Raw genomic sequence first — 13,213 nt, 5'->3', positions numbered from 1 at the left:
CTGAATTTTCCCACCCCATAGCCCAAGGAGGAGGGATGAAAGAAAGCCACAGGTTATGAACAAGGCCACAAAAGTCACGATGATGGCAATTTTTTTTTTTTTTTTTTTTTAGACAGAGTCTCACTCTGTCGCCCAGGCTGGAGTGCAGTGGCTCAAACTTGGCTCACTGCAACCTCCGCCTCCGAGTGATTCTCCTGCCTCAGCCTCCTCAGTAGCTGGGACTACAGGCATGCGTCACCATGTCCAGCTAATTTTTGTATTTTTAGTAGAGAAAGCGTTTCACTATATTGGCCAGGATGGTCTCCATCTCTTGACCTTATGATCCACCCACCTTGGCCTCCCAAAGTGCTGGGATTACAGGAATGAACGACCGTGCCCGGCCAATGATGGCAATTTTTACCTGCCTCCTACCACTCATTTTCTGCTCACTCTAGATTCAGAAATTTGTCAGGGGTTTACAGTGAAAATATGTCTTTGTACTAGTTTTCACACTATGGTGAAAAATAAAAAATCTTTTCCTGAACCTTAGAGACATTTTTCTCCTTGAAATTGAAGTTGCAAATGTTGCTTCAGCTTTAGCCCCATGAGGATCCTGCCTGAAGGCTTTAGAAGGTCTTATTTCTCTGATGTATCAGTCTGTCAATTGTAGCCACTAACTCCTGACCTTGAATCAGACAAAACTCCACAAAGACAGCAACAGAAAAAAACATAGCAGGCTGGAAGTCATGTGGGAGTGGAGTCAGACCTCACTACCCCTGTGAAATCTACAGGAATGACAGGGAGCTGCTTTTCATGCTTTCAACATCATATGACACTTTGTAGAAGTTTGGGGTCAAGGCACTTATAATTACTTGTATTTTGTCTTGAACATTTCTCGAAGAAATTGTTCATTAAAAACATCTTTATTTAAAGCCATGGACTATTTTCCAGTTATGCCTGGTGCCTATACGCCTGTTTAAGATGTATGCCCTTTAAGAATTCTTTCATTCATCTGCTTACGCAACAAATAGAGTGACCTCCCCCTAAAGACCAGGCATTGTGCTAAACACTGGGCATGCAACGTTGAAGACACACTTCCTGCCTTTAGAAAGCCCAAAGTCAATTAGGGAGATGTGCAAGGAAGCAGGCGATTACCTGATTGGCAAGAATTCCACTATGGAGTAGACCTTATTCATTTGCTTCTGCAAAGGTACAGCTACAGTACACTTAGAATACAAATTACCCTGTTAAAGATGATCCCATTTGCATGTATGAAAGTGCTTTTGAAGTATAAAGCATCATACAGATTTGAGTTTAATCAATATTCTTAGATTGTCTCACATTAACCATGAAAAAATATAGCACTGGAACACTTTGCCTATGCTTTTTTTTTTTTTTTTTTTTTTTGAGACGGAGTCTCGCTCTGTCGCCCATTCTGGAGTGCAGTGCACAATCTCGGCTCACGGCAAGCTCCGCCTCCCAGGTTCACGCCATTCTCCTGCCTCAGCCTCCCGAGTAGCTGGGACTACAGGTGCCCGCCACCACGCCTGGCTAGTTTTTTTTGTATTTTTAGTAGAGACAGAGTTTCACCGTGTTAACCAGGATGGTCTCGATCTCCTGACCTCATGATCCACCTGCCTCAGCTTCCCAAAGTGCTGGGATTACAGGCGTGAGCCACCGCACCCGGCCACCTATGCTTTTTTTATCATATAATTTTTAAATAGTCAAAAGTGATTTTTTAATATGGCTAAGTTTCCTTTTGACATCCAGTGTCTTCACCCAGACCTCAAAAGCCATTTCCTTATGGGTCAACTCTACAATCAGGAGAAACCAGATATAGCCTGTAATTCCAGCACTTTGGGAGGCCTAGGTGGGTGGATCATCTGAGGTCAAGAGTTCGAGTTCGCCAACATGGCAAAACTCCATCTCAATTAAAAATACAAAAATTAGCTGGGCTTGGTGGCACACATCTGTAGTCCCAGCTACTTGGGAGGCCAAAGCAGGAGAATCACTTGAATCCAGGAGGCAGAGGTTGCAGTGAGCCAAGATCACACCTCTGCACTCCAGCCTGGGCGACAGAGCAAGACTCTACCAAAAAAAAAACCAAAAAACAAAAAAACAAAGAAACCAGATATCCTTGGGTTCTTAACTCCAAACTTAATCTGGTATTCTGAGGCCACATGTATTCCACAGGAAAAATGCTTCTGTGTCTCTTCAAAGAGAAGGAATTATAAAGATTGCTTCACTTAGTTATCTTCAGATAATAGAATCTTCCCTTCCCTCTGCTTCCAACCAGACAAATAAATTAATAGAGGCTAAAACCTACTTGCTCTTGTGGAATAAAAATGATGATATGGTTGCTATTTTTAATCCTATAATGTCTTCCTTTTCAAGAATGTAAAAGATCTCTTAGTAAGGTAGATTGCATGATTAAGTTACATATAGCTAAGTTTCAGCAGGTCCCTGAAGTCATGTTGACGTAAAGTTATTTTTTAAATAGCAGTACTTGGGAGCATAACACATGTAATTTCTGTTACGACAACTATATAAAGTCTTGTGATTTTTCATCGAAGATTATGTGGGATGCACGTCAGCCCATTTAAATAGCTTTACATGCCGTACACATTTCCTATGTTAGTTTCAAAGACTTATAGAAGATCTTATTAAAAAGGATACTGACTGCTCTTTGCTGCAAAAAATTGCTCCATATTTCATGTTCTACCCCAAGCTACCACAAGAGGGCATGCTTCCCCCAAAATATATGCAAGTAGGTAGTACCATTGAGTTCTACAAATAGAGAAAACAGTATTTGCAAGATATTTCATGAGTTTCTTTGGCCTGGCTAGGAAATATTTACATTAATGTCTGATTATAAGATGATATTTTATTTTCTTCACTGTGTTTTCTCTGATTTTGAATGTTATAGGGTGTTAACCAATGGATTGGATGACAACCAAAAACTGTATATATTTTTTAAGTAAATGGCTTTTTGTTTTGCTTTTGATTTATGACTAGCATTCTCTAATAAAATTGGTGGTTCATTATGTTCCATAGGGCTTTTTTGAAGAAGAAGAAGGTAAAGAGTATATTTATAAAGAGCCTAAGCTGACAGGTCTGTCCGAGATTTCCCAAAGACTCCTCAAGCTCTATGCAGATAAATTTGGAGCAGACAATGTGAAGATAATCCAGGATTCCAACAAGGTAGAGGAAAATCAGTTTTCATGCAAGTGCTAACAATTGACTGAGTTTTTTATTCTTTAACCACATTAAGTTTTCATTTTCTGCCTGATGATGCAAAGTAAACTACTAAAACGATTTTAGATGTTTTGCTTGTTTGCCTATTGGTTGGTTAGTTGGTTAGTAATTTGAGGGGAGAAGAGTCAAAAACATTATATGTGTTTATTTGGGTAACTTTTAAAAAGATCTTAGTAAATTCTCTATGTCTCCATTGGTTATTTGCATTTGAATAGCAATCAAAGCCTTAAAGTAATTGGGCTCAGTGGTGGAACTGGAGAAAACAGCAAATTGAAAATATTTATTGTCAGGGAAGTCTTCCTAGGCGTATTAATCAGGGTTCTCTAGAGGAACAGGACTAATAGAATAGATGTATATATGAAAGGGAGTTGATTAAGGAATATTGACTCACACGATCACAGGGTGAAGTCCCACAATAGGCCATCCGCAAGCGGAGGAGCAAGGAAACCAGTCTTGTGTCCCAAAGCATCAAAAGTAAGGAAGTTGACAGTGCAGCATTCAATCTGTGGCTGCAGGCCCGAGAGCCCCTCGCAGATCACTGGTGTAAGTCCAGGAGTCCAAAAGCTGAAGAACTTGGAGGAGTCTGATGTTAGAAGGCAGGAAGCATCCAGCACAGGAGAAAGATGGAGGTCAGAGACTTAGCCAGTCTAGTCCTTGCACATCCCCATCCTGGCTGTACTGGCAGCTGATTAGATGGTGCCCACCCAGATTGAGAGCAGGTCTGCCTCTCCCACCCAGTTCACTGACTCAAATGTTAATCTCCTTTAGCGACACCCTCAATGGACACACCCAGGAACAATACTTTGCATCCTTCAATCCAATCAGGTTGACATTTAATATTAACCATCACAGTAGGCCACACCAATTTTGAAAGCTGTCCCCTATAATAGAGGCAGACTTGCCAGTTACATTACATTAACCTTTGAACATTCAGTTACCCTCCTCTTGGCTCCTGAAAGCAAATACTTACCTCTTCTCTTAGATTACTCAGCATCTTCTTATACACTCTTGTTCAGTTAGGCAACCTCTATCAAATGCCTACTGAATGCCAAGCCCAGAACTGGAGATGAGGCACACAGGGTCTCTTCCTTCTGGAGCTCACAGTTCACATGGGGCTAAGAAGAGAAGGACCTGTGCAAACAGCCAATTAAATAGATTACAATCAAGTATCACCAGAGAGTCAAAGTCCAAGTTGTACAAGGAAAGCTCAGGGCAGGGGACCTCTCTTAACAGCTCATTCTTGGTTGGGCAGCATTACATAGAAGGGATGATGTTTGAGTTAGTTTGCTGGAAGCAAAGGGCATGCTGAGAAGCCCAGCACATGCAATGATGGGGAGGAATGAAAGAGGGAGATATGTGTAGAGAATGGCAGGCCTTTGAAACACAGGTTGGATAGAAGAGTGTGGCAGAAGATGGAGCTGGAAAAGATGGTTTTTGCCCAATGGCATACAGTCCTATTGGGCTATACAAGTCTTTTCTTTCTTTTTTTTTTTTTTTTTCTGTCCTCTTTTACAAACTCAAGTTTGGAGGCATCTGGGCATGAAATCCCTGAGTCTGGGCAGAAATTTTTGTGAGTGCGTTCATCATTCTCCTTCTCAGCTTGATGGCTACAGTCACCTTCCCCAGAAAGGCAGGCAGCTGGAACTACTGTGTTACTGGCTCTCCAAAGTAGAAAGTATGCACAGAGTTCCTGGGGCAGCGTGGGGGATGAGAAAATGCCAAATTTGGTATCAGAACAACTTGAGTCTTCATTCTACCATCCCACCACCTATCAGCTGATAATCTTAGAGAAATTAGTTGGTCACTCTAAATCTCTATTTTTGATCTGTAAAATGGTTACAATTATACCCACCTTATAGTGTAATTAGTAGTAGCATTACAAATAAATTCAGGAGGTCCCTCAAATCTCTGGGACTGGATAGGCAGCGGATGGGTAGACAGATGGAGAAAACTGGAAGAATTTTTTAAATTCTTTGAGGTTTCATTAGAAAAGAAGCTGAGAACGCCATCTCTTCCAACTCCAAAGGAGAGCAAGTGTGATTTCCTGGATTTTCTTAGTACCCCCAGCCTGTCTTCCTTGCTATTTGTCAAACTCACTCCCCAAAGCAGAGTTGAATTTTTTAAAAATGCGTAGGATGACTTGTTACAGATTAGAGAAGGATCCTGACATTAAAACTACAAAATTTCGCAATCATGTAATAGGCTCCTCAGCTAATCTGCTAAATAAAACAAGGAACCTCCCTCCTTGCCACAAGCCCAAAGCCAGTGGCCCCAGTCTAGATACATGGGTAAAATCATAGAGGGACCAAAATATATTTTTTAAAAGTTTTCATTTGAAATACTGTCAAGAAGCTTGCATTCTAGGGTTGGGTGCAGTGGCCCATGGCTGCAATCCCAGCATTTTGGGAGGCCTAGACGACAGATCTCTCAACACCCTCTGTACTAAAAATACAAAAATTAGCTAGGTGTGTTGGCACATGCCTGTAATCTCAGCTACTAGAGAATCTGAGGCAGGAAAATCACTTGAACCCAGGAGGCGGAGGTTGCACTGAGCCGAGATCATGTCACTGCACTCCAGCCTAGGAGACTGAGCAAGACCCTGTCTCAAAAAATAATAACAATAATAATGAATAAAATTAAGAAATAAAAGAAGTTTGCATTCCAGACAAAGGTGATTGAACATTCATTACAGCGAAGAGAGAAAATAAAGGACTAAATAACATGCCACAACCAGGCACATCTGGAAGAGCCTCAGCTACTTGGTGAGCTGGCTCCAATCCCCCCTCTACAGGCCAGGCTGCTCAGGTGCAGTCCAACCTTTATTCTCTCTGTGATCCTGCCTAGCTCTGATATGATGTGACTGCCTATTTTTCTCCAAGGGGAGAGGCACAGCCTCGTTGGTATGCAAGCTGAGGGAATGGGAGCTTCCTGCTTTCAGGAGCACTCCAGGGCACACCACTCACTTTGCCCATAATCTGTTAACACAGGTAAACCCCAAGGATTTGGACCCCAAATATGCCTACATCCAGGTGACCTATGTCACGCCATTCTTTGAGGAAAAGGAAGTCGAAGACCGGAAGACAGATTTCGAAATGCACCACAACATCAACCGCTTTGTCTTCGAGACGCCCTTCACGCTGTCGGGCAAGAAGCACGGTGGAGTGGCGGAGCAGTGCAAGCGACGGACAATCCTGACAAGTAGGTGCAGGCAGCCGGGCCACATGTGTGCACCTGTTCCAGCACAGGAACATAGGGCTGGATCAGTAGGAATCAAGAGTTATTTCAGTCCTGCAGAGAAGTACTCAAAATGTGCTAACTTGGAAACGTTTGCCAAGAAGAGATTTCCATCTCTTTATTCTCTATTAACAGAAGTCAACCAGAGGAGAAATTGTCAAAAGAGTTGCTTTGCATACCTGTTCCCTTTAGGTTGTAAGTGTGAAGGGTCATGGGGTCAGTGCCTTGGGAAAGGCACAAGGCACTCTGAACTTTCCTCTAAGTCTACCTTCAAGTGTTTCAGGGTTAGCAGCTCTCATCGTGTGCTTTGGGGCGACATTCTAAACCACCACTCTGGGATTCAGATTCTTCATCTGTAGAGCTAATGCAGATGTGGATCTCCAGTATCCCTCCATGCGCTCTCTAGATCCATGCTATGAGCTAGTCATCCTTTCATTTCCTCAACACACATTTAATGAGGCCCTACTAGGGGCTGGGCACTGTTCTAGGTACTGGCAACGCAAATGAAACATGATTCTTGCCCTCAAGGTGCTCACAGTCTGGTGGGAGAAAGAACCAAGTAAGGCAAGAATTTCAGGTGAGCAGAGCATGAGAAATGAAACAAGAGCACCCGTGGGGGCTCCTAAGGCTGGCTGCAAGGTGAGCAAGGGCATTCTGGAGGAAATGGTCAGTAACCCGCTTTGAGAACTGGGCCATCTCGGATTAGGCTACAGCCTGTCCATAGCACTGACGTCTAAACTGTGACAAGCATCTGCCTTCAGCAAATGTATCCAAAACTTTTGAAATAAAAAAGCCACAACAAAGCTGTATCAATATATACTATTTGGCATATATTTAGGCATTCTGTATTGTGGGTTAGTATAGTTTTTATATGAATTACAATTTGCTGTGGAAGCTTTAATCTTTTCAGTGTTTCGAAATTCTAAAGGCTAGCTGGGTGCGGTGGCTCACGCCTGTAATCCCAGCACATTGGGAGGCGAAGGTGGATGGATCATGAGGTCAAGAAATCAAGACCATCCTGGCCAACATGGTGAAACCCCATCTCTACTAAAAATACAAAAATTAGCTGGACATGGTGGTGTACACCTGTAGTCCTAGCTACTTGGGAGGCTGAGGCAGGAGAATCACTTGAACCCGGAAGGCAGAGATTGCAGTGAGCCAAGATCGTGCCACTGCACTCCAGCCTGGCGACACAGTGAGACTCCATCTCAAAAAAAAAGAAAAAAAATCTAAAGGCCTAAAACAGCCCTGAGAATGAGGGCCTGTTAGCAGTGGAGGCAGAAGAGCACAACAGGTCAAAGGAGTTTGGGCAAAAGCTAAGAGGTATGAGAGAGGATGGCACCTAGCAGAAAAAGTAATTCCCACGCATGAAAAGCATGCAGAATGGAAGGTGCCATGTGCTGTGAAATGATAGGTGATTCTCTGGTCCTTCAGGGAAACCCTTGACTCTTCACTAATCCTCAACCTTGAAATCCCTTTTGTATGGCTTTTGTGCAGCGAGTCACCTGTTCCCCTACGTGAAGAAGAGAATACAAGTCGTTAGCCAATCGAGCACAGAACTGAATCCAATTGAAGTGGCAATTGACGAGATGTCCAAGAAGGTTTCTGAGCTTAATCAGCTTTGCACAATGGAAGAAGTGGACATGATCAGACTGCAGCTCAAACTGCAAGGAAGTGTCAGCGTGAAGGTGAGTAAGCATTGCCCAGGGCTGAGATGCACATGGCCAATGAAACTGGGTGGAAAATGCCCTGGGAACTTTGTTTACAAAGAATATAAGAAACATTTTTCTGTTTGTGAGAACACCTTTATCTGGGTCTTTAAAATTGCTTCGAGTTGTCAATGTGCATTAACGTTACTCGAAACCTGTAGATCTCTCTTTCTTAGGTTTAGCTGAAATAAAATGTATTCTTCCTCCACTCTGCTATCCCATCTTCTATGGATAACTGTGTCCTATATCTGTATACTAACAAATGAATTAACAAATGAAGAAACACCACATTCTTGTACACATTTGTCATTAAGGGCCTTAAAAAATCGTTCCGAAACAAATCCAAAAAAGAATGATTACTAGTTCATAAAAGGTGCATACATGTTTATCTGTCTGGCAGAGCTGTGACAGGAAGCAGCTGGCATGCTCAGTGAGTGATTGAGGAGGATAGAGTAAATAAACTGTTCCCAAAAGTGTGTGCGGCATTTGGGAAAGCCAGAAAGGGCTGGCACAGGGACTGGCAGCACTCAGGCGGTGTGACCAGCCTAGACCTGAAGATGCAAGCAGAGGAGGGTTAGTGGAAGCAGACAGGGGAGCTGAGAGGTGCGTCTCATGACAGACAAGTAGACAGGAGGGGCTTCAGCTGGTGATAGGGAGGCTTCTGCAAGCAGGAAGCCTGGGGCCTAGTACTCTGACCAGAGCCAGGCAGGTGAGGTGAGTAAGGCACTCACCTCGGGCACAAAATTAAAGGAAGCCCCAAGTAACTCAGGAATAAGGCATGAATTTTTATTTATTGTATTAATAAATTGATCCTAAGTATTCATAAGGAACAAAGTATTAAATTTTAAAATAAAGGAAGATCAGTAGTAGCACCCTGCACAGCTGTACTGGAGCCTAAAAGCCAAAGAAGGCTGGACACAGTGGCTCATGCCTGTAATCCCAGCACTTTGGGAGGCTGAAGCGGATGGATCACTTGAGGTCAAGAGTTCGAGACCAGCCTCGCCAACATGGTGAAACCCCACCTCTACTAAAAATACAAAAATTAGCCAAGTGTGGTGGCACACGCCTGTGATCCCAGCTACTTGGGAAGCTGAGGCAGGATAATTGCTTGAACCTGGGAGGTGGAGGTTGCAGTGAACTGAGATCGCACCATTGCACTCCAGCCTGGGTGACAGAGCAAGACTCCATCTCAAAAAATAAAAAAAAAGAAAGAAAGAAAAAGCCAAAGGAAAAATTAATGCTACTGATCCTGACACTGACCACACTCTTCCCTTCCCTACCTCCCTTGTCTGTGTCCCCCATGGGCCGAGAAGGCCAGAAAGCATGAGAGCCATGGTCCCCTCCCATGCAGGATGACTTCCCTAGGCACACAGCTGAGTGGAGGGAAGTGGAGATTGGATCTGAAGAAGCAAAAGATGGTACACCCAGTATCAGTGATTGCATCTGCCACACTGGCCATGCCTGCTGGTCACAGGCCCCTGAAGTCAGCTTCCTTCTTCTTTTACCTTTTTCCTTCCCAAGCCTGACAGCCACATTAAAAGCTTCTATGCACTAAAGGATTTGGACTCCTGCACAAGTGAGGCCATCCATGTGCATGAGCATGAACTGAACCCATTGTGCATTCATTCAGCAAATCTGATAAATGCCTCCTTGAGCCAGACCATGAAATGGAAGCCAGTGAAACAGTGATTCCGGGGCAGTGCCCACACCACCACCACTGTGGGTTATCCCTTCAAAGTAGTATGTGTTTATCTGAGTGTTAATAGAGAAAAACTAGCACTTCAAACATTTGATTTCACAAATGTTCAATTTAAATAAATATCCTGGAGTTACTAGAAGTGAGTCTAGTTTTAAAAGCTATTAAGAAAACGGCAGATTCGGTGGGTGGGTCATACCTGTAATCCCAGCACTTTGGGAGGCCGAGGCGGATGGATTGCTTGAGGCCAAGAGTTCGAGACTAGCCAGGACAATGTAGTGAGACCGTCCCCATCTCTAGAAAAACTTTTTTAAAAAAATTAGCCAGGCATGGCAGCAAACACCTGTAGTCCCAGCTACTTGAGAGGCTGAGGCGAGAGGATTACTTGAGCCCAGTAGTTTGAAGCTGCAGTGATCATGCCACTGCACTCTAGCCTGGGCAACAGAGTGAGACCCTGTCTCCAACAAAGAAAACAATGAAGAAAAAAAAAACAGCAGTTCAGGTAATGTGCAGATATGGCAAAAAAAAAAATGGAAGGATTGGCAAAGGACTGAAGTTTAGGAAGTTTGTCAATGAAAGGTAGAGCTCAGACTCATGCTTTATTGACAAGTTGGAGGACGGCAACTAAGTCAGGTATACAAATGAGTGGACTAGAAGGCAGGGTGTGAGATCGGGGTACCACACCATTGGTGCACAGTTGCTACTCCTTCCATGCAGAAGGTAGCTCTTCCTCCACCAATTCTCTTCTCAACAGGTTAATGCCGGGCCAATGGCCTATGCACGAGCTTTTCTTGAAGAAACCAATGCAAAGAAGTACCCTGACAACCAAGTAAAGCTTTTGAAGGAGATCTTCAGGTAAGCTTCTCTTTGTTGGAATGTTCTTCCTTGAACTTCCTCAGACAGGGAGTCCTCAATCCCCCAAGAATCCATCACACCAAAACTCACTGAGGTGGCAGAGTCCATCAGCAGCCTGACTCTGAACTCAGTCACTGAACTCAATGCTACTTGCAAGGACTGGTTTTTAATTTGTTTAATGCTGTTGCTAAAGGCAATTTGCAGATGCATGTGGGCAGGCCCTTGACGTGAATGAGCGCCTCATCAAAGAGGACCAGCTGGAGTACCAGGAAGAACTGAGGTCCCACTACAAGGACATGCTCAGCGAACTCTCCACTATCATGAATGAGCAGGTAAGCGCTCCTTGGTGCACATGCGCGATCAGTGGACAGAAAATCCCTTTCACCCCCAATGCCAGAAGGACAGGAAAGAGGCCCTTTTCTTGCTGCAGAAATCACTGCATCAGCGCCATGTTGCTGATCTATTTTCTCTCCTGTGCACACCACCTCTTGCCCCAAAGCAGAGGTCAGGTTGGGGAAAAAATCTATAGAAAAGGATTATGAGAATCCAGATACTTTCCACAGTCCACATGAACCATTGGTTTTTCTAGACTATGTGAGTCCCATCAAATGCTGAGGAACACTGGGTGGCATTCCCATGAGGGTTTGCTGCCACCCTCCGCCATCCCTGTTTGAGGACCGCACAACCCCAAGGCCGTGATGTGGAGTCCACAGTTGAGGGGGTCTCTGCACTATACTCAGGATGAACCCCAAGACTAGTCATGGCTGTTTGCTACCAAGACTGCCTCTGTGGCGGCTGGGCCTCCTGCAGATGTGCAGAATTCAGATAAAACTCTACCACCCACTCCATAAGCAAGTCATCCGTGATGTCTCGGATGTGTACAGCATGTTCTGTAAGGCTGCACACAAAATGTGGGCATTCAGTCATCTCAGTACTTTCTGGGTGCCTAAAAATCAACTGGTTGAAAGCCAAATATTACTTCCTGGCCGAGTTCCTAGAATTCATAAATACCCCCACGCTCTACCTGCACATCTCAGCACCCGTGCCCCCCCCATCCCCCCACTCTACCTGCACATCTCAGCACCCGTGCCCCCCCCATACCCCCACGCTCCACCTGCACATCTCAGCACCCGTGCCCCCCCATACCCCCACGCTCTACCTGCACATCTCAGCACCTGTGCCCCCCCATACCCCCACGCTCTACCTGCACATCTCAGCACCCGTGCCCCCCCATGCCCCCACGCTCTGCCTGCACATCTCAGCACCCGTGCCCCCCCATGCCCCCACGCTCTACCTGCACTTCAGCACCCCTGCTCCCCACCATACCCCCACGCTCTACCTGCACATCTCAGCACCCGTGCCCCCCCATACCCCCACGCTCTACCTGCACATCTCAGCACCCGTGCTCCCCGCCATACGCCCACACTCTACCTGTACATCTCAGCACCCGTGCTCCCCGCCATACCCCCACACTCTACCTGTACATCTCAGCACCCGTGCTCCCCGCCATACCCCCACACTCTACCTGTACATCTCAGCACCCGTGCTCCCCGCCATACGCCCACACTCTACCTGTACATCTCAGCACCCGTGCCCCCCCATACCCCCACGCTCTACCTGCACATCTCAGCACCCGTGCTCCCCGCCATACGCCCACACTCTACCTGTACATCTCAGCACCTGTGCTCCCCACCATACCCCCACGCTCTACCTGCACATCTCAGCACCCGTGCTCCCCGCCATACGCCCACACTCTACCTGTACATCTCAGCACCCGTGCCCCCCCCATACCCCCACGCTCCACCTGCACATCTCAGCACCCGTGCTCCCCGCCATACGCCCACACTCTACCTGTACATCTCAGCACCCGTGCTCCCCGCCATACCCCCACACTCTACCTGTACATCTCAGCACCTGTGCTCCCCACCATACCCCCACGCTCTACCTGCACATCTCAGCACCCGTGCTCCCCACCATACCCCCACGCTCTACCTGCACATCTCAGCACCCGTGCTCCCCGCCATACCCCCACACTCTACCTGCACATCTCAGCACCCGTGCTCCCCGCCATACCCCCACGCTCTACCTGCACATCTCAGCACCCGTGCCCCCCCCATGCCCTCACATTCTACCTGCACATCTCATCACCTGTGCTCCTCTCCAGGACTTAGATGTGTTCTCTACAGAAAAACTGAGGGACAGAACTTGAATTAGCCTCCCAGTAGTGCTTCATACATGGTAGCCACCCACTGAATATGCATTTCCCTTGTTTTCCTTAAATGGCCTGGCATCAATACGATTCACAAACCATGAAGTGTGTTGTATGAATCTGTTTTTTCTAATTGCATTTCCCATCTAGCTTCTTTTCTTTTTTTCCATCTTCTTCCATCTTGATTTTTAACTCTCCATTGTAGCTAGAGAAAGAAATGGTTGACCGAGTTATATTGGAGAAAATGAATTGCCGTAGATAGGATTCCTCATGGAG

At 45.6% G+C, this 13,213-nt stretch overlaps 1 protein-coding gene across 18 annotated transcripts in view; it reads left to right on the top strand.

Annotated features, from left to right (window-relative positions):
• Positions 1-13,213, top strand: part of DOCK10 (dedicator of cytokinesis 10) — a 280,766-nt gene that overhangs the window by 263,124 nt on the left and 4,429 nt on the right. For all 18 annotated transcript variants that reach the window (XM_074010334.1, XM_065526527.1, XM_074010330.1 and 15 more), the window contains 5 exons: positions 3,034-3,180; positions 6,222-6,432; positions 7,966-8,156; positions 10,628-10,728; positions 10,922-11,060. In XM_074010334.1, the coding sequence (XP_073866435.1) occupies positions 3,034-3,180; positions 6,222-6,432; positions 7,966-8,156; positions 10,628-10,728; positions 10,922-11,060 (789 nt within the window). The remainder of the gene's footprint in view (positions 1-3,033; positions 3,181-6,221; positions 6,433-7,965; positions 8,157-10,627; positions 10,729-10,921; positions 11,061-13,213) is intronic.

The sequence above is a fragment of the Macaca fascicularis genome, chromosome 12, assembly GCF_037993035.2.
Source record: "Macaca fascicularis isolate 582-1 chromosome 12, T2T-MFA8v1.1".
Classification (NCBI taxonomy): Eukaryota; Metazoa; Chordata; class Mammalia; order Primates; family Cercopithecidae; genus Macaca; species Macaca fascicularis.
Note: the sequence above shows the minus strand (reverse complement) of the source record. Positions and strands in the feature narration are given on the sequence as shown.